A 19,408-nucleotide genomic window follows, 5' to 3' on the forward strand; every position below is an offset into this window, starting at 1 on the left:
GAGAAAGTGGCCAATGCGGCAAGATATAACTTTGACACTTTTTGTTTCCTTAAAAGAACTGTTTGGTTTTGGTTATTTACGCAATTGCCATTTCTATTTTATTTGTGTTAATTCCAAATCAACATATTTTTCTCAAATTTAAAGAAAATGACTTTCCATAAAAAAAGTAAGAAAAATATTTTCCAAAATTATTTTAAACATATCACTTTTTCTCATTTTAACTTAAGTCTCGGGTCAGGGTTGTCTCAAGTCAGGGTGGGGTGTCGGGGGTCGAGGTCGAATGTCGAGGTCGGGTCGGGTTTCAGGTCTAGTCCCAAGGGTCAGATCTCAGATCTCTGGTCGGGTCTTAGGTTAGGTTTGGGTCTCGGGTTCAGGATTAGGGTCAGAATCAAATCTCAAATCGGGTGTCGAGGGTCGGGGTCTGGTCTCGGTAGGGGTAAGGGTAGGGTCTTGGGTGATGGTCTATATCGAGGTTAGGATCAAGTCTCAGTCAAATGTTGGGGGTTGGTATCGACTCTCGGGTCAGGGTCGAGGTTGGGATGGGGCCTCAGATTAGGGTTGGGGTCGGGTCTCAGCTCGAATGATGGGTCAGATCTCGAGTTGGGGTATCGGATCTTGGTTCGGAGTAGGGAGTAGGTCAAGTTTCAAGTGTTAGGAGTCGGGTCGAGGTCAAGTATTAAGTCTGGTGGGGGTGTCGGGGGTCGAGGTGCGGTGTCAGGGTCTCGGGGTTGGGATTTAGAATCGGAGTCTCGGGTTGGTGTGTCGAGTCTAGGGTCAAGTTTGGGGTCAGGGTTGGGTTTTGGGTCAGGTCTCGGGGGTCGGATCTTAGGTCTCGGGTCATGGTCAAGTCTTGGGTCGGGAGTCGGGTCTAGGTTTGGGGTAGGGTGTAACACCCCGTATGGTTCTAACTTAGATTATTCTAAGAACCAAGAGAAAATTTGCAAAAAGTGAAACTAGGTAGAAGTTCCGTGTGGTATTTTCGTCTGGGCAAAATTTTGAGATAGTAGACATGGGTGTTAATTTTTTGTCTGGGGACCAGGTCAGCATTGTAGACATGGGTGTTAATATTTGCTCGTCCTCTGTTTTAATGAGGGGCATTTCGGATTTTTGTCCACCTTTCCTAAACTTAACCCACTACATTTTGGAATCAAAATCCGATCCTTATCAGCATCCTAGGGGTATTTCATCGCATTAACAATTAGATTAATTAAGAGCAAAGATTGGAGAGGATAAAAGGATTAGGGTTCAAGCATTCAACTTTCATTCTTCGAGTTTGATTGTTCTTCGATTTTCAGGTATAGAAGGCTACTCATAACATTGGATTGAGTTCGTTCACGTGCCCTACATCTTCATTGAATCAAGTTGAATTAGAGTTTCGAGTTTCCACAAATTGAGTTCTTGAGTTATTTATAAATTCTATTGAGTTCTTGCATATAATTACACATGTATTGATGATGTCTATGAGTTGAGTATTTGAGCTATACATTCATGACTTCATTCAATGAACCTTAATTGAGATTTTTATTTTATTTTATATATTGATGAAGTTTTTAAAGCATGATTTATGAACCTTTTTGAATGAGAATTAAGTTTGAGTTGAGTCTGAAAGGTTCTTCAACTTCTATTATTTTGAACATGAGTATTTTGAGTGTAAATGATTGTTTGAGATAGAGTTTTGAGGAGATACGAATGAGTTTGAAAGCCTATTTTAAATGAAAGAATTGATGAGTGAGATGAGGTTGAGTTTGCTGAGAGTCCAGTGAGACTAGACGAGATGGTTTGAATAAATTGCTCTGGTTGAGCATATGAGCACATTGAGACTTTTGGATGTAGTATTGAGCACCGATTTAGGTAAAAATAAATAACAATCCAAAATCCATAAACTACGTAGTCAGCGAAGGATAGAGGCTCTATCTCTCTAGTCCCAAAAGAGGACTTTGATTAATTATGGATCCAATAAGGTTGATCATCCGTTACTCTGGTAAGGTATTGGATGGCTATGACAATGACAGTGCAAAGCATTGTATCATCACTAACTCATAATTGATGATTGTCGGTTAGAGAAACTCTTTAAAATTGAATGGTACTAGTTGGAGAATAGAAAAGGGGAAAAGGTGAAAGGTGAAAGGAGAGTTGATGTTGGTTCTTTGGATAAGGACACATGCTGATAAGGCATTTCAAGAAACTTTACATCTAGATGACACAAAAGTGAATGGTGATGGTGTTGCAAATATGAAATCCAAGGTTTATTTATCACCTAGGCTCTAGTATCTCAAATTTAATGTGATAGAAGCTCAAGAATTGCAGATAGGCAACAAGAATAGGCAGTAGCCGTAGATTTACACGAGGATTACACTAGGAAATATGGTTTTAAAGACTAAGAATTCTTTGAGTAAGAATGTTTTCCCATCATGGAATGAAGATTTGATGTTTTTAGTTGCAGAATCTTTTGATGATCAATTTGTTTTAAGTGTGGAAGATAAGGTGGCACCAAACAAGGATGAATTGTTGGGGAAGTGTGTCATCCCTTTACAAGATGTAGAAAAAGGGTTGATTTTACTACTCCAATTAGTAAGTGGTAGTCTTGAGAAGGAGGTTGTGTCTAAGAGTGGCAACAACAATATTTCCAAACTAAACAACAAGGTTCATTTGAGGCTATCTTTTGATGGTGGATATCATGTTCTTGATGAATTAACACATAATAGTAGTGATCTCAAGGCAACTTCCAAGGAGTTGTGGAAACCAAGCATTGGGGTTTTAGACTCTCCAAACTCGAAACTAATAGAGTTTACACTAATTCATATCCTTTCATAGTGTTGACACCAGCAGAGGTGAAGAAGATGGGTGAAATTCAACTGGATATGATATTTTCTTCTTCATATTTATTCAATATGTTGGCTATGTACTCTCAACCCCTATACCATCTCTTTATTATCTTCACCCGCTGACTTATTAACAGCTATAATCTAAGATACCAGGCTACACAAATTGTTGCTACGAGGCTAAGTCGCGCAGAACCACCATTGAGAAGAGAGGTGGTGGAGTACATGCTTGATGTAGGCTCAAACATGTGGAGCATAAGAAGATGCAAAGCCAACTATTCTAGAATAGGTGGGATCCTAACAGGCCTAATTGCAATTTGCAAATGGTTGTATTGGATTTGCACATGGAAGAACCCATTTGCGACAGTGCTAGTGCACACCATATTCTTCTTATTTGTATACTTCCCGAGGCCGATATTAATCAGCATGTTCATTGTTGTTTTCTTGGTCGGTACTTGGAACTACAGAATGAGGCTAAGAAAGACACCATATATGGACATCAAGTTGTCACGAGCTAAAAGAGTACCTTGGGATGAATTGGATGAAGAGTTTGACACTTTCCCAACGTCTCAAAACACTGATGCTGTGAGAATGAGGTATGACAGATTAAGGAGCATTGGATCAAGAATGCAAGTTGTTGCAGGGGATTTAGCTAATCAAGGGGAAAGGTTCTATAACTTGTTAAGTTGGAGAGATCCAAGAGCTACTACTCTTTTTCTTATCTTTTGTTTGGTTGCATCAATAGTGCTCTATGTCACTTCTTTTACAGTTTTGATGAGTCTTGTGAGGTTCTATACAATGAGGCACCCAAGATTCAGAGAGAAACTCCCTTCAGTGCCCTTAAGTTTCTTCAGAGGTTGCCTGCAAAAAACACAGTTTGTTGTGAGGATTTGAATTTGTAGCCATGTTGAATTTAGCATTGGATAAGGCTACGTACAATAAACGCCTATGGTTTGGCCCTTCCGTGGACCCGTGGGAGCTTTAGTGCACCGGGCTGAATTTGGAGTTGAACTTTGAAAGCTACTTCCCTTTCATTAATTAGTTTATTTTTGTTGTTTATGTTAAATTATGGGATTACTTACATTTTTTTCATTAGTTTAGCGATGATATTCTCTTTACAATATTTTTTTGCTATTGTGAATGATACTAATTCATTTCAAAAGAGAATGGCCTGTCTGAATCAAGCCTGTTTGAATCAATCTCTCTCAAAATTAAACTAATGTGAAGTTTCATGCATTTTGTCCAATATGGTGGGATATTTGTTTCTTTTTCTACATTGGAAGTACTTATAGAACAATAGGGACATGCTGGAAGAGCATAGAAATGCTATAGTTTCTTTGATTTAGAGGATTCATTATTTTAAAGGAAATAACTAATAAGCCATCTCAGAAAAAAAAATTTAAGCAAAAGGGCAATTGTGGTTTCTATTATCCTTGATGAAAAATGTTTTCCACGGAAATTGATTTCCTAGTAGTTTTCTTGGAAAACAAGTGCTTCTTACTTATTTTCTAGTGTTTGGTAAATAAGCAAGAAATATTATTTCAAGAACATTTATATGTTATCTGTCAAAATATTAGGTAGGTGGGATGGGTTGTGGAGTGGGTGGTTCCATTAGGGAAGTCATTTTCCTACACTTTTAAGGAACTTGTTTTCTTGGACCAACCAAACATAGAAAAATTTGAAAACTTGTTCCAGAAAATGTTTTCCTCCATACCAACACACCCGTAGTGACTAAGAAGCTCCAAGTTTACATGTTTTTCTGTTAGTTTAATGTTGCAAACAAAAGTACGAAAGTTCAGAAGATTTGGGGGTCCTTTTCTTATTCTTTTAATCATCTCAGTTTTTACATAGATGAAATCTTGGCATATTGGGTTCTAGAACTTGGTTAGAATTTTTGATTGACTTTATCTGCTTTTATGGCATATTGCAGTGGCAGACGTTAAGAAGACTATTGAAAAAAGTGCTCCCAAACAAACGGGCTTGGCTATTGAGACCATGTTAAAGACTGGGAGATTGGCTACACAATCAGGTCTTGATTTGCAGCAGGTATTTTGTTATGAAGCTTTTGTGTGAAGCACCAATAACTAAGAAATTTACATTGCAACAAATGTGTCTTCATACCAGCCTTTTTCTTGTTCTTTGTATGGCAGATCTCAAACTTCCTTTTCTTCTGAAAGGAAAACTAAGGGTCTGTTTGGAAAGGCGGGCCTGGTAATTGAAATTGGTGTAATTATTAGGGTAATAATTACCAACCTAGTAATTACACAACTTGGTAATTACAATGACCTATTTGTTTGCCACAATGTAATTACAAGTGTACTGTTTGGTTGCACAAGTGTAATCATAAGGTTATATTAAATTTTAAAAATAAAAATTAATTACCTAAAATTAAAAATTTATATTAGACAAATAAGGGCCTTTATAAATGATATTAAATTAAATATTTAAGATATATGTGTCTTTTGAAAATATGTTACTTAACAAAAAAAATTCTTAACTAATATTATAAAAAATAATTAATTTATATTTTTTAAATTAGTATATTTTAATTAAATTAAAAGTACAAAATTTCTATGAACATTATGAACTGCATGTTTGACAAAAAGATTAATAAACTAAAAAAAATAGCTTGCAATGTGAAATATGATTCAATACTTATAGAAAAAATGAAATTAAAAATATAACATAATATCTAAATTCAAAACGAAAAATTTAACAAAATACTCTTATACTAAATTACAATATAACATACATAAATATGATCTAAAAGAAAAGAAAAATGTAAGTCTATAATATTATTCAACAATGAATTTTACTTTAATTAAAAATTAGAATATTAACAAAATTATGCTAATGAAAAAAAATTAAAAAATTGATTTAAAAGAAAAGAAAAATGTAAGTCTATAACATTATTCAACAATGAATTTTACTTTAATTTAAAAATTAGAATACTAACAAATTATGCTAATAAACAAATAAACATAAAATAAATAAATAAAATAGATAATACAAAACATTGCATCTAATCACTTGGCGTAAAGGTTGAGAATGAGAAGGAAATGAAATATAAATAATATAAAATAAAAATATATACTTTTAGAAAATATTAGAGTAATAAAAATAAAATAAAATTTAAAATAGTAAAAATAATAATAATAAAAAATTATACTAAAAAAATAAAAATAGAAATAAATGGAAGAAATTAAAAAGTAACTAATTGCATCATGTAAGAATTGGAGTGTGTAATTGCCCCCTGTCAATTACACTCAATTACCTGCAGATCAAGTAATTACAGAGTCAACCAAGCATGCTTGACAGTGTAATTCCACCCAATTACACCAAATCCAGTTACCAGGATGGCTTTCCAAATAGGCCATAAATTAGCATTCTCTATTTCATCTGATAACTATTGTAAGATATCATATAAGAGTGTAGGCTTATCAAATAAAATAAAAAAGACAACATACAAGAATACTAACAGAAATAGTTAATAATAGGAAAAAGGTTCTCAAGGAAGGAAAAGCTAAGTACTATTTCTTGTTTCAAAAAAAGAAAAGGAAGGAAAAGCTAACCAAACTATAACAGAAAATGGGGAAAAAATTCAATTGAATTACATCTGAAAATTCCGTCTTGTTCTACCCCAAAGCTAACATACATTCAACGTTGGATGGAAATACTTGACAAAAGAATACTCAAAGTGCGTTAGTGAAGAAGCTGCACCAAGTAGAGTAGAGTACCATTTCCTGCAGGACTTTGGTCAGTGGCACGAGCATAGTTGATTAGGGGATGAGTTTGAACCATGTCACTAACAAAATCCTGGTATTTAAGTGGAGAAGGGTAGAGGGCGGGTTCATTATCCACGAAGTTTCGAACTGTGCACCACTGATACTTGTGGGTTTCTCAGTTATATGAAAATATGAGGTATATTGGAGTACCATAGTGAGCAAGAAGAACGTGGGATTAAGGATATTTAATTTCTAGTGGTTTTCTAGGTGTCTTGGTAAATCTTACCTAACAATTTATGAGAATAGGGGGTTATCTTTAATATCAGTGGCAAAATTGTTTTTTCCCCTCATGATAAATCAACAGGGTTTATTATTGAGATTGTTTTGTTTTTCACTAAAAAAAGAACTGTATTCTAATTGCACCAAATTATAGTTAGTACAAGTGTGCAGACAGATCATGCTGTGAATGTGCAATTCAGGGTTAAACAATTTTTGCTAGTGAATCAATATCAGTTCGTGATGCAACTTCTGCATGTGGAGCTACACAAGAGGAATCCTTGCACCTCAATTTCTTGTCCATAGCTCGGAGTTAGATTGAGATGAAGGCCCTCTCTGTGAATCTGTTATTCATGTAGTAGTTCAAATGATTGACAACAGTGTGTTTGATAGGATTCTCTTCTTTCCTTGAGGATTATTGGTGTTGGATAGAATAAAAGTAACAACTTGCAGGTGCTTGTGAAACATTGAACAGGATTTTTTGGGGTGGGGGTGGGGGCGGGGGTGGGGAAGTGTAAAAGTGAGTACAACAACAACATACTCACTGTAATCCCGCAAGTGGGGCTTGGAAAGAGTAGAGTGTATCTAGACCTTACCCCTACCTCGTGGAGGTAGAGAGAGAGTGTAAAAGTGAGTGACTACATAAAATACATAGATGGATAGCATCTTTGCGTTGGGTTATCTGATTAATTGTAAAAGAAATTTAACTCCCTTTTTAAATGCTTCTGCAAGTGCCTCTAGTTAAGCAGGTTCTTCCCATTTTAGAGGAAATGAATTGTAGTAATTAATTATGGTACATTATTTTGTAGAAAGTGCATCCTTGCAATCATCTTCCCATGAGTATCTTGACTTGGTTGTTTTTTGGTTAGAGAGCTGGTATGACTGTCCAGGCAGAAAAGTTAAATTTCCTCCGTTTCCTTTCACATTTTCGAGTGGTTCATCGAGGTGCCTCATTTGCTGGTCTTCGTACTACAAGTGTGCGGAAGTTGTTACCTGAGTATGTTGTCTTTTTGTCTGTGGGTTAATTGCTTTATTTTCACGAAAAATCACTAAAGTTTCCATTTATATTTCCTGGCACTTCGCACCTTTTTTCAGATCTTGGGGTTGCCGTTGTCCTGTTCATACACCTGATGGGGAGCCATGTGGGTTGCTTAATCATATGACTGCATCTTGCCGTCGGTTGGTGGATGTAATCTTGTTTTCTGATGTAATCTTGTTTTCTCTCTTATTTTCCTTAACCGTTTTCTGTTATGAAATGTTGCTCTTGCTCCCATTGTCCAAGGAACATTTTTTTTTTCTCGCCCAGCTTGAGAAGTGACAATGTTCCTCATGTTCTGCGTCAACAATAAATTTTCTCCCCATCTTATTAATTCCGCTTGAGGTGAAATCCAGTCACCATTTTTTGGCAGAGTTCATATTAATTGGTACTTTCAGGGGTGAAGAAAACCTTTATATCACAAACGTTTTGTTGGAGTTTTCTACCCTAATTTTACTCTTACTGCAATTTCCTATTATATACTGCTACATACATTGCTCCAATAGCCCATTATTTTCTGTGCATATCTATAACTCCCTACATCATATTCACATCACTAATTAAACAACTTATATCACACAAGAAATGTAAGGTCCTGATCTAATTGTGTTATCACATTGTGTCTTTGTTCTTTATTAGTCAAGTGTTGAATTTTAGCACTAATGCATTCATATTTATGATCGTAGGTCCTAATCCTATCGTCTTTGATTAGTTTTGTCCACTTTATTTATAATACACAGTACAATATTAGCTCTCTCCACTTAATACAATCATTCTGTCACCAGGCATAACCTCATACTATGATTCGAAGGGCAATGTTAAAGACTTCTTCAAAATGTGGATGTCCATACTGAGTGTGCTGATTGCAATTGGAATGACACCAGCATCACCAAAGCTTGTGCAAGCTGGTCCTCCTGAATTGCTGTCTGTTCTACTGGATGGTCGTATTGCGGGCTATATGCCATCGGATTTAATTGAAAATGTTGTTACCCACTTGCGGAGATTGAAATTGTCATCAACATCATCGGTTTGTTTCTGATTGACTTCTTTTAGCAAAAGATCTTTTGCTTAGTGACTTATTATGCACCTACTGCACAGTAGATTCCAGTTGATTTGGAGGTTGGGTACATCCCTTTGAGCATTAATGGAGCATATCCAGGCCTATATCTGTTCACATCTCCTTCTAGGTTTGTTCGTCCTGTAAGAATTATCTTTGCACCTGCTGAAGAGGGCAATGATCTTGAACTCATTGGACCCTTTGAACAGGTGGGTTCTACATTTCTTGCTTTTCCTTTGCTAAATTTTATCTTTATGTAGCAACAAACATGAACGTGATGATCTTTATTACTTATGAGAACCTCCAATATAGTGATTGCAAGGTTGTTTATTTGTAATGTGCAGGTGTATATGGAGATAAGCTGTCCGGATGGTGGAGATGGAGGAAGGAAAACCTTATTCCCTGCCACACATCGAGAAATTCATCCAACTAATATTTTGAGTGTTGTTGGCAATCTTACACCTTGGTCTGATCATAATCAGAGTCCACGTAATATGTATCAGTGTCAGGTATTGAGTTAATTTGAAATGATCTGTGGGTAATGTTATAAAGACTGCAGAGGTTCAATACATCATTGTATTTCATGTTTCATCTATTGTGCAGATGGGTAAACAAACAATGCGTTTCTTCTCACAAGCATTAAATTGTCCTGCTGATCAAAAGTTATATCACCTTCAGGTTTGTCCTGGTTATTATTTGCAATTCGATGCGTTCATGAGTTAGTTGTTGCCAGCCCTCAAGTTGAGTACAATGGCATCCTATTTTAACAGAGTTCTTGAAATGTGTTGTTGATTTATATTGAGAATTTGGTGCTTGAGTCAACACTTTTGTGTAGTTTTTCTTGTAGAGGGGGGGGGGGGGGGGGTTAGAAGCAGAAGGGCAAGAGATATATGTGATTAGTGAAAGGGAAAGGGATTGCAACATTCTGTTTCCATACAGCAGTGTACAGGAAATAGAAGAAATAATGGAAGCATGAATGGATCATGGTGTAGTAGCTATGCTCTGTATCATGTTATACTCGAAATTGATGCTCATGTTCTTGCTGTTTCATCTGGTGACTTGGAGTATGACCAAAAATTCAATTACCTTTACTCAGAAAGACCAAGTGATGTTTGCTACAGTGAGTTGATTATTTTATGTGTTTTGCATCTATGCTATTATTTTTTTTCATCTTGTTAAAGTGCATAGCAAGCAACATTCAGCTGAAAGATTCTTTGGGATGGTGGGGAAGGTGGTTCATTTTTGAATAGGATAGTTTTATGAGACTATCAATCGGTGCATGTTCAACATACTCAATAAAACATTCTTTATGGTGTTGTTTTTGCTGTTGTTGGATACCTGTGTGAATATCTAGTTTCACATGCTCTGGTTCACAGGTGGTTTTCTCCATTGAATTTATGAAATCAATTTTTTTATTCGATGTTATTTTCTTGTAACAGCTGTAACTGTTAAGACTTGAGATTTTTTTTTTGGAACATTAGAAAAGTTGGGGTCTCCAAAGAGAGAACTCCTCCAAAAATTGGAGTATGCCACTAATTGCAGCATGCACACAGTATTCTTTAGTAAAAGGCAAAAGAATAGTTCGCTTTGTGCTCACTGCGTGTGACTTAAGAACTTATGTTGATAATTTTCTCGCTTTTGAGATATTATTTTCTCTGTCTGATCTTTTTTGGGGGAAATGGCACTTTACAGACTCCTCAAACTCCAATTGTACGCACAAAAGCTTATGAGAAGTACTGTGTTGATGACTATCCATTAGGAACAAATGCAATTGTGGCAGTTTTGGCTTATTCAGGGTAAGAGTTCTGTACCATGCCTTGTTTCTTTCAATCGGCGGAAACATAAAATACATATATGCATGTTCATGTTATGCAGATATGACATGGAGGATGCTATGGTCTTAAATAAATCATCTGTATATCGTGGTATGTGTCATGGGCATATATACCAGGTATCATTTGACCTTTTAATAAAAACCTTTTTGGACTTTGGTTTGATTCAGAAATGACTTTTTTTATTCAACTTATTCCCCCCCCCCCCCCAAACCACATACAAACACATCAACTGAACTATGATTTTCCTTTTGACACTACATTGGTGGAGTTTTAAGTTTTGAGCACCAATGTTTTATCTATGACAAGTTCCCGGAAGGATGATAAGATATTTGGTCGTTACATAAAATGGGAGGAAAAACTAATGAACTATCGTACAAGGGTAAAACATTAAGTTCGCAAATCTTCTTCTCATCAATTCAAAACCTTCTTTCTGAGACCACAAAACAACACCATGAAGTTTGATACTTGATGGTCTTTCTGTTTCTCTTCTTTAGTCGGGGGGTCGGAGAAAGGAAAACAGATCTATCTGTTATTTTTCCTATTTTGTTTTTTTGGGTTCTTACGTATTTGATCCCTTCCTTTCTAAACTGCTTATCCTACTACTCTTTGTTGGGGCAAGTTTTCTGATCTTTCACGTGGACATCTTTTATTGATCAATGTGTGATCTTCTAATTTGCAGACAGAAACCATTGACTTGACTGAGCAAAGTGCCAAATCTTATCGTGCTCAGAGATTGTTTAGAAGAAGCAATTTGGATAAGTCGTCTCATCAGCTGATTGATTCTGATGGTCTTCCATATGTGGGGCAGGTAACAGGATGTCTTTCCTTTTTTCTATTTTTTGATGAATCAAGTTGCACATGAATCTACATGATCATTTGATTGCAGAGGATTAATCCAAATGAGCCATATTGTAGCATTTACAATGAAATAACCAGTCAGACAACTAGTATGAAGTCGAGGGTTCGGAGCCTGTTGTTGTTGATTATGTTGTTGTCGATGTGAAAAATAAAACAAATCTGCAGAAGATAAGCAATTCCTAGATATATTTGACTTTGAGAAGATACATCTCTGTTGTTACTTTTCTGGGTTTCTTATCCACTTTGCTATTGTCAGCCTCTTTCTTAAGATATATAAGTTGGTGTGATTCTTTTATCTTTTGCTTTCTATTTCTATTGAATTTCTATATATGAGTTGGTGTAGTACTGTTATCTTCTGTTTTCTGTTTCTCTTGAATTTTGATGTATACATTGGCCTATGAGCTTTACTATCTAATGCTTTATTATGACAGTAGTCACAGCTCAAAGCTAACCGTTTTTGTAAGTAAGGGTATTGCCAGAAGGTGCTCTTATTATACTAGATGTACTTGCAAAAGTAAGGGTATTGCCAGAAGGTGCTCCCATTATTATAGAGGTACTTGCAAACTGTTTAAGGAAGAGTTCCCCTCTACAGAACTCCATTTGATCATGTGTGGATAGCAAGACGTGTGTACTACCAAAAAAAACTACAGACAGCAAATTCCTATAGAATTGTAGTTTATTCACAAAATGGGTCCTATGGAACTTTATGATTGAGTTTTTTATCCTTAAAAAGTTATAATATAGTTCATTTCACTCCGCATTGTTCACATAATGACGTGTGGAGTGATATCCCAGGTTTTTTGGCTTCTGCTCATTCTGCAGCTTCTTAGTAACTATTTAGAGTTCTAGGCATTGTCTAGCTCTTATACCAAATAGATTCAGCATCAACTGCCACAGTTTATAAGTTACTTTACAGTGGTTGAAGTGTTGAATTACATCCTCTGCTGTCTCTTTATGTAAGAAACACTGATTAATATGTATACATTTCCTTAGTATCAAATTCAGCAATCAAAATCTCCCTAAGCTGCTTTTTAGACCAGAAAGGTTCACTTTCTTGTGTGCTTTGTTGGCCATACAGCAGAAGCTGGAAAGTCCCTATTCTCCCTGTACATCCCAAAGACGTGCCTGTCATTTTAAAGAGCCTTAATCTAGAGTTTGAGCAAAACACACTCCATGTACCCCGTCATACATAGACAATATTTTTCCTACTACTACACATGCAAATTATTTTTGCTATAGTTACATTCATTTGGCACCTTTGATGTATATGGAATGTTTGGCATGTAACTTAATGTTGTCCTCCCCCGCGCCTACCCAACTCCTCAAATTTTTGCCTTCTCAATCTTTCTATGAATATTTTACTGGATATCAGCAGCTTATTAAATTATGTGAACTAGGAGGAGAATCTCTTAATTTTGACCAGGAGTTGCATTTTATAAGTTCTTTTTAAGGCAAAACGGGAACCTACTGGACAAACCTTTTAGTCAATGACATACGTCTGTGCATGAAACTTCTTGAGCTATGGATAACTTCAATTGTTTCTTGGTCACTGATGTAGTTGCACTGGTCGTAGTGTTCCATCCTTCCTTGACAGGGTAAAAAAGAAAACCATAATCTCTAGCCACCAACAGTCCAATACTCATGAACTCAATGTCAACTTTTATTTAGCATAGATCACTAGTCACTGAAGTCTCTGTTGTTTGCTATAGGATCTTCGTATTATTGCCTTGTCAATATCTCTCTTTATTTTATTGTATTAAGGTAAGTTGATGTTTTCTTGGGTATTCATGTCTGTCTTGGAAGATTTACAATTTCATGTTCTTCAGGTTTTCTTTGGTACTATTTACCGTCTTTTCTGTCTTCTAAAGTATGGTATGGTTCCTTTGATGCTGCATTTGAAGGTTTATTCTGCCCGTCATTGTTACTTGTCAGTTTCTTTTTGTTGTTGTAATAAAAAAAAACTTTGTTAGTTCATGATGGACAATCCTCTCTTAACTAAAAAATATACTGTGGTGTAATGACTTCAAAAAGCTTCAAATTATTCAACTTATGACAACATTTTTCATTTCTTCTGGGCAGGCGAATGTACGTTTTAGGCGCTCCAGGAATCCTGTAATTGGTGATAAATTTAGCAGCCGACATGGGCAAAAGGGTGTTTGCTCTCAATTATGGCCTGATATTGGAGTTACAGGAATGAGGCCAGATCTTATTATTAATCCTCATGCTTTCCCTTCAAGGATGACGATTGCTATGCTGTTGGAGTCAATTGCTGCTAAGGTCTGTTATCTCTTCCGCCGCTTATGGTGTTACTTATTTCAAGCAAAAGTATCTGGTTACGAGGTTGTTGCTCTCCATACAATAATATATTCAAGTAGTTTTTGTAGTAGTTTATATTTATTTATTGGTTGTTGGCTTCATATGCTGAAGATATCTCTCGTTTATGGAATATATTTTTCATCTAGCTTGACATGGATGATCACAAGGTTTTTTTTATATATATGCTTTCTCCGAATAGGGAGGTGCTTTACATGGGAAGTTTGTTGATGCAACGCCATTTTCTAACACAATGAAGGAAGCAGAATCAGAATTCAGTTCACTGGTGGATGAACTTGGTTCCATGTTAACGGCTTGTGGCTTCAATCAGCATGGTGTAGAAGTACTATATAGTGGAGTATATGGGACAGAACTGACGTGTGAAATATTTATTGGACCTGTTTATCATCAGCGTTTGCGACACGTGGTTTCCGATAAATTTCAGGTTAGTATCACCCCTGATATTAGAATGAATGATCTTGTTTATTCTTCCTGCCCTCCTTAGACCCTTTTACGCTGATTTATGTTTTCATCAAGGGTAGCAAACATTGACTCTGTTTGATGAATAACTGTTTACATAACCACCTCATGTGCTCTACTTTGATGTGAACTGTTAAGTTTGGAAAACCACCTCCTGTGCTCTACTCTGATGTGAACTGTTAAGTTTGAAAATTGGAAGCTAAAACAAGAAAAGAATGCAGTGTTCGTGCTCAACATCGACTTATAAATGAAACCAAGATCACTATATGCTTCTTCTACCTAATTTTCCTTTCATGCTTGAATAATTCATTTATTACATTATTAAATGTATCTTGTGCACTTCGGGGTTGACAGATTTCATGCTTATGGGTCGGTCTCTTTTGTCCCATTTACCCCCCTCACCCCCCCCCCCCCCCACACACACAAAAAAAAAATGGAAAAAAAAAACTAAAACACACTTGTTCAGTTTGAAAAATTGGACTTCCCAGTATTCGTACTTTATATATCCTCATTCCTTGTCAGGTTAAATTGGATACTGAAATTGGCTTGTTTTGCTTTACAGGTCCGTTCTACTGGACAAGTAGACCAGATCACTCGGCAGCCTCTCAAGGGGCGAAAGCGTGGTGGAGGTGTCCGCTTTGGTGAAATGGAACGAGATTCACTCCTTGCTCATCGAGCAGCATATTTGCTGCATGATAGACTCCATACCAGCTCAGATCATCACATTGCAGATGTGTGCTCTGAATGTGGAAGTGTCCTAACATCATCATTATTTCAGCCGCCAAAACGAGCAGTGCAAGCGGATTTGAAACTGCCACCTGCTAGAGAACCCAAAAAGGTTACTTGTGTTGCTTGCCTTTCAAGTAAAGGAATGGAGACTGTTGCAATGCCGTACGTGTTTAAATATCTAGCGGCTGAACTGGCAGCGATGAACATCAAGATGACCCTCAAACTAAGTAATGGGGCTGGAGCTTGATACACATTCCTGGCAGTTGAAATATTCTTATGTCTAGAAACAAGCAGGGAAGCTTGATTCCCATTTCATCTGTAACTGTACTTTTTCAATGTGCAATATGTCCGAAAAAGGGTTTGCAGCATCAGATAACTGGATTCTGGCAACGGTGGCTTGGTTTAGACATCAGAAAGTCAGTTTCCTAGTGGGCTACCGAGAAAGAAAGTGCGCTGCAAACAAGACACGGTTCTTTCATCTCATTATGCAGGAGGGTCAAAATATAGAGATGTCTCATCAGTAAGAATCTCGAGTTGTACAGGTTTGTTGTCTGGCTCGAGAGGTGCAACACCTTCCATTGTGATGATGGCCCTGTAAAAGTGGAGAACAACATATAGAACTGTGTTTTAATACTTTATTTGTTATAGCTTTTGGTACATTGTAGGGCTAATATGGTTTCATTGTTGAGGTTCTATTGAAGCCAACGTTTTTGTTTATCACAGTATACTTCTAATTCACTTTCATGAGATAAATTATTTGCATAGTCGAATCATGGAAGTCGAGAATTAGAGTAGAAAATTAGTAGGTAGCCAAATAATAGAGGTCTATGATAAAAAAAAAGAGGGACAATTTCAAATATAATATAACTTGACTATACATAAAATATACACTTGTTATATATACCTATACAGAAATGACCATTTTTTTTATAATTACTTTGGCCAAATGGCCACCAAATGTGGTTTACCCATTAAAAAATTAGTCCGAATATAACTATCGCACTTTATCTATATGGGAGAGGTAGGTGCTTTTCTTATTAGCAGTAGTATTTAGTCACCCCATAGTTTCATATTCTCCAATATGTATTATATATTGCCTGTTAACTTATTTTGTTATCCTTTTCAGTGGAGATCTATCAGAATGAGTCCGAAACATAAATGATGGATGAAAATAAAAAAGTAATCAAATATTTAATATGTCCAAACAAAGTTGACAAAAACTACATATAGCGCACTATATTTTTTTTAACAATTTGCCATAAAATCTAATGCATTCGTTATGACTATTGTTTTAATATTATATACATTAAATATGTATATACATGTATAACTATATGTTTTCGTTCTCTCTTATTTTCTAGTGTCTATATAGATAAATAATTTTGGTTGTCAATAATAAAATATATTTAAACGTACAATATAGATAATGTTTTAAAATTTTGTTATAAAATATAGCTCTATTTTTATTAATATTTTTGTGTTACTTTCATTGAAATACATTTAAAAAGTTATTATTATCTACTATATTTACTGGTATAAATAGATATTAAAGTTTTAATTATTTATTAAAATATTAATTGTTTACTCTATGAACTTATTTCATTATAAAATGTCAATAACTTGTACACTCAATTAGTTATTTTTTACTTTAATTTTTTAAATATCTTTTTATAAAAAGAATTGTTACATAGATTAAAAAAATAAAAATTCATGATTTTAAAAATGTAAAAGCAGAAGACAAAAATTGATAATGCAAAAGATAATATAAGAATTTAAATAAGTCAATTAGAATAAAGGGAGGAAGGGGGGGGGGTGTCTATTGTTTCTAGTTGGGGGAGGGATTTGATTTTCACCAAAGTTGGGGGTGTAAACGATTTTCACCCTTAAAATAAATAAAATATGCTTAATTTTTTTGCAAAAGAATTATAAATTTAAAAATATTTGTGAAAATTTTTTTAGGAACAAGTGATACATAGTGAAGAGGAAATTCGAAAATTTCTTTTGGAAAAAATATTTTGAGAAGTGGAAAATTATTATGAATAAAATAATAAAATACGTAATCAAACCGAAAATGCTTATAAACTGAAAAATGATAAGTTGGAGATAGTGTTTGCCTAATTTGAACTTATAAAAAGTTTGGCTTATAAACACTTTGGTGTTTACCAACCAGCACGTAAATAAAGCTAAGAGTGCTTATAATCCAGTTTAACTAATATGTCTTATTGTTAAATAATCATATTCAAACTTACTGGAATACTAATATTCAAAATTTAAAATTTTAAAGTATAATAAGAAATTTAATAAAATCATTATTTCATTAATGCTTTTCTTAAAAAGATTACAAAATACATACTATATAGACATTAAATGTTTTTCTTAAAAAGATTGCAAAATATATAATATATAGACAAATAGATGCGAACGGAGTGAGCAGTAATAATCCTAATAAACTCTCAAATTTCAAAAGTAATTATTTAATTAATTTTTTTCTTTAAAGATTACAAAATACATACTATATAGACATTAAATGTTTTTCTTAAAAAAGGATTACAAAATACACACTACAGACGAATAGATGTATGTGAACAAAGTAAGCAACAATAATCCTAATAAACTTTCAAATTCCAAAAAATATGTCTCTGTCCTCTATAATTCCTTCCCAATTACATAATATCCTAATTTGAACCTCTCAAAATGTTAAAGTAAGTATTTCAAATTATTTCCTTTTTAATACAATCATTATCTACTAATCTGATTCTATAATAAATGATTTTTGACTTTAATATTTAATCTTGTATATATATACAACATATACCCTTTACAAAAATTTCATGTCCAAAATTATCCATTTATAAAAACTCCATTTTAGCTCCTTCCATCAACAGAGCTGCAACGATCCGTAGCAAATAATACCCGTCATTTGAAATTCCAAAATTATCTCAATGCCTCTGAGTTGTTTCTTCAACAACGAAACTTCGAAGATTGTCGTGATTATGCCCTTAAAGCCATTGAAATCGACCCAAATCAAACAATCCCTTCACAAATTCTCGCTATAGCCAATGTATTACTTCTCTCTACCACTATTAACGAAGATCCAAATTACTATTCTATCCTTAACCTTCCTCTCTACACTAAAAACCAATAACTCATTAGGACCAATTTCATGCACATGCCGAATTTTTTAAACCTGAATCAGAATATGTATCCATTTGCTTCTGAGGCTTTTGGGTATGTACTCAAAGCTTGGTCTGTTCTTTCGAGCCCGGCCCAGAAGATACATTTCGATAACGAGTTGAAAAATAAAGAATACTTTTTGGACTGTATGTACATATTGTTACTGTGTGTATGAGTTTGTTAAGGATTATGAGGATTGTTGTTTGAGGTGTCAAAATGCAAAATGTAGAAGAGTATTTCATGGGGTGTCGATTGTGGGCCCACCTCCTCCACCTGAGGTGGTGGAGAACGGTCAGTACCATTGCTTTGGGCCAATCTTTGTGGTCCCCTTTTGTTGGGTCAAAGATTAATCAACATAATGTTGAGTCTGAAATTGTTGGAGAAAAGACTAATGAGAAAAATATTGTACTGAACGAGGTCATTGTAATTTCTGATGACGAAGAAGAGGATAAAAATGGGGAAAAGGAGAGATTTGTAGGGGTGGAAACTAATAGTGGGGAAGTGGATAAAGGAGATACAAGTATGGGATGTAATTTGAGGAAGAAGAGGAGAAAATGATGGCAAAGAGTTTAAATAAGATGTTACAAAAAGGGAACAAAGTTGACATGAATGAGATTGCTTATAATCTCGAGGAAAATAATGATTCTGAATTCGGTAATGTGGCAAAAAACCCTAATGACAAGAACGTTGAGTTTGGAATTGGAGAAAAAGGGGCTAATGAGAATAATGTTGAGTTTGGTAATAATGTGGGAGAAACGACTAACGAAAATAATATTGAGTTTGATAATGTGGGAGAAACGATTAACAAGAATAATGTTGAGTTTGATAACGTGAATGAAAACACTTATAAGAATAATTTTGAGCATGCAGATATGGAAGATGATGATATGGAGTTTTTTATGAGAGAGAATATCTATGATCAAATAAAGAAATATTTTGATATTGAGTTCTTTTGAGTAATTTAGGAAGTTCTCTCTTTTATTATTAATATGATTGTGATAGGTATGGATATTTTAACATATGTCATGTATTTATTAATCTTGATGTAAAAATGTACATTAACTATGATTATTAATATACATCTTTATCAAAGTATAGAGTTC

General features: G+C 34.8%; 1 protein-coding gene, 1 non-coding gene and 1 pseudogene across 2 annotated transcripts; 2 read left to right on the forward strand and 1 right to left on the reverse strand.

The window, feature by feature from the left end:
• Positions 1–1,947: 1,947 nt before the first annotated feature.
• Positions 1,948–3,716, forward strand: LOC129899814 (FT-interacting protein 4-like; annotated as a pseudogene).
• A 1,028-nt stretch (positions 3,717–4,744) lies between these two features.
• On the forward strand, positions 4,745–15,869 carry LOC129901340 (DNA-directed RNA polymerase I subunit 2-like). Its single transcript, XM_055976489.1, has 13 exons — positions 4,745–4,868; positions 7,693–7,820; positions 7,919–7,998; positions 8,645–8,886; positions 8,961–9,125; positions 9,261–9,425; positions 9,520–9,594; positions 10,609–10,712; positions 10,792–10,867; positions 11,431–11,559; positions 13,689–13,886; positions 14,125–14,367; positions 14,965–15,869. The coding sequence occupies exons 1-13, from the start codon at positions 4,818–4,820 to the stop codon at positions 15,376–15,378; spliced, it is 2,070 nt and encodes a 689-aa protein (XP_055832464.1). The 5' UTR covers positions 4,745–4,817; the 3' UTR covers positions 15,379–15,869.
• LOC129901910 (U5 spliceosomal RNA) lies at positions 10,406–10,522 on the reverse strand. The gene has a single exon (XR_008769995.1). It is a non-coding gene; the product is annotated as a U5 spliceosomal RNA (small nuclear RNA).
• Positions 15,870–19,408: the final 3,539 nt, after the last annotated feature.

The sequence above is a fragment of the Solanum dulcamara genome, chromosome 8, assembly GCF_947179165.1.
Source record: "Solanum dulcamara chromosome 8, daSolDulc1.2, whole genome shotgun sequence".
NCBI lineage: Eukaryota > Viridiplantae > Streptophyta > Magnoliopsida > Solanales > Solanaceae > Solanum > Solanum dulcamara.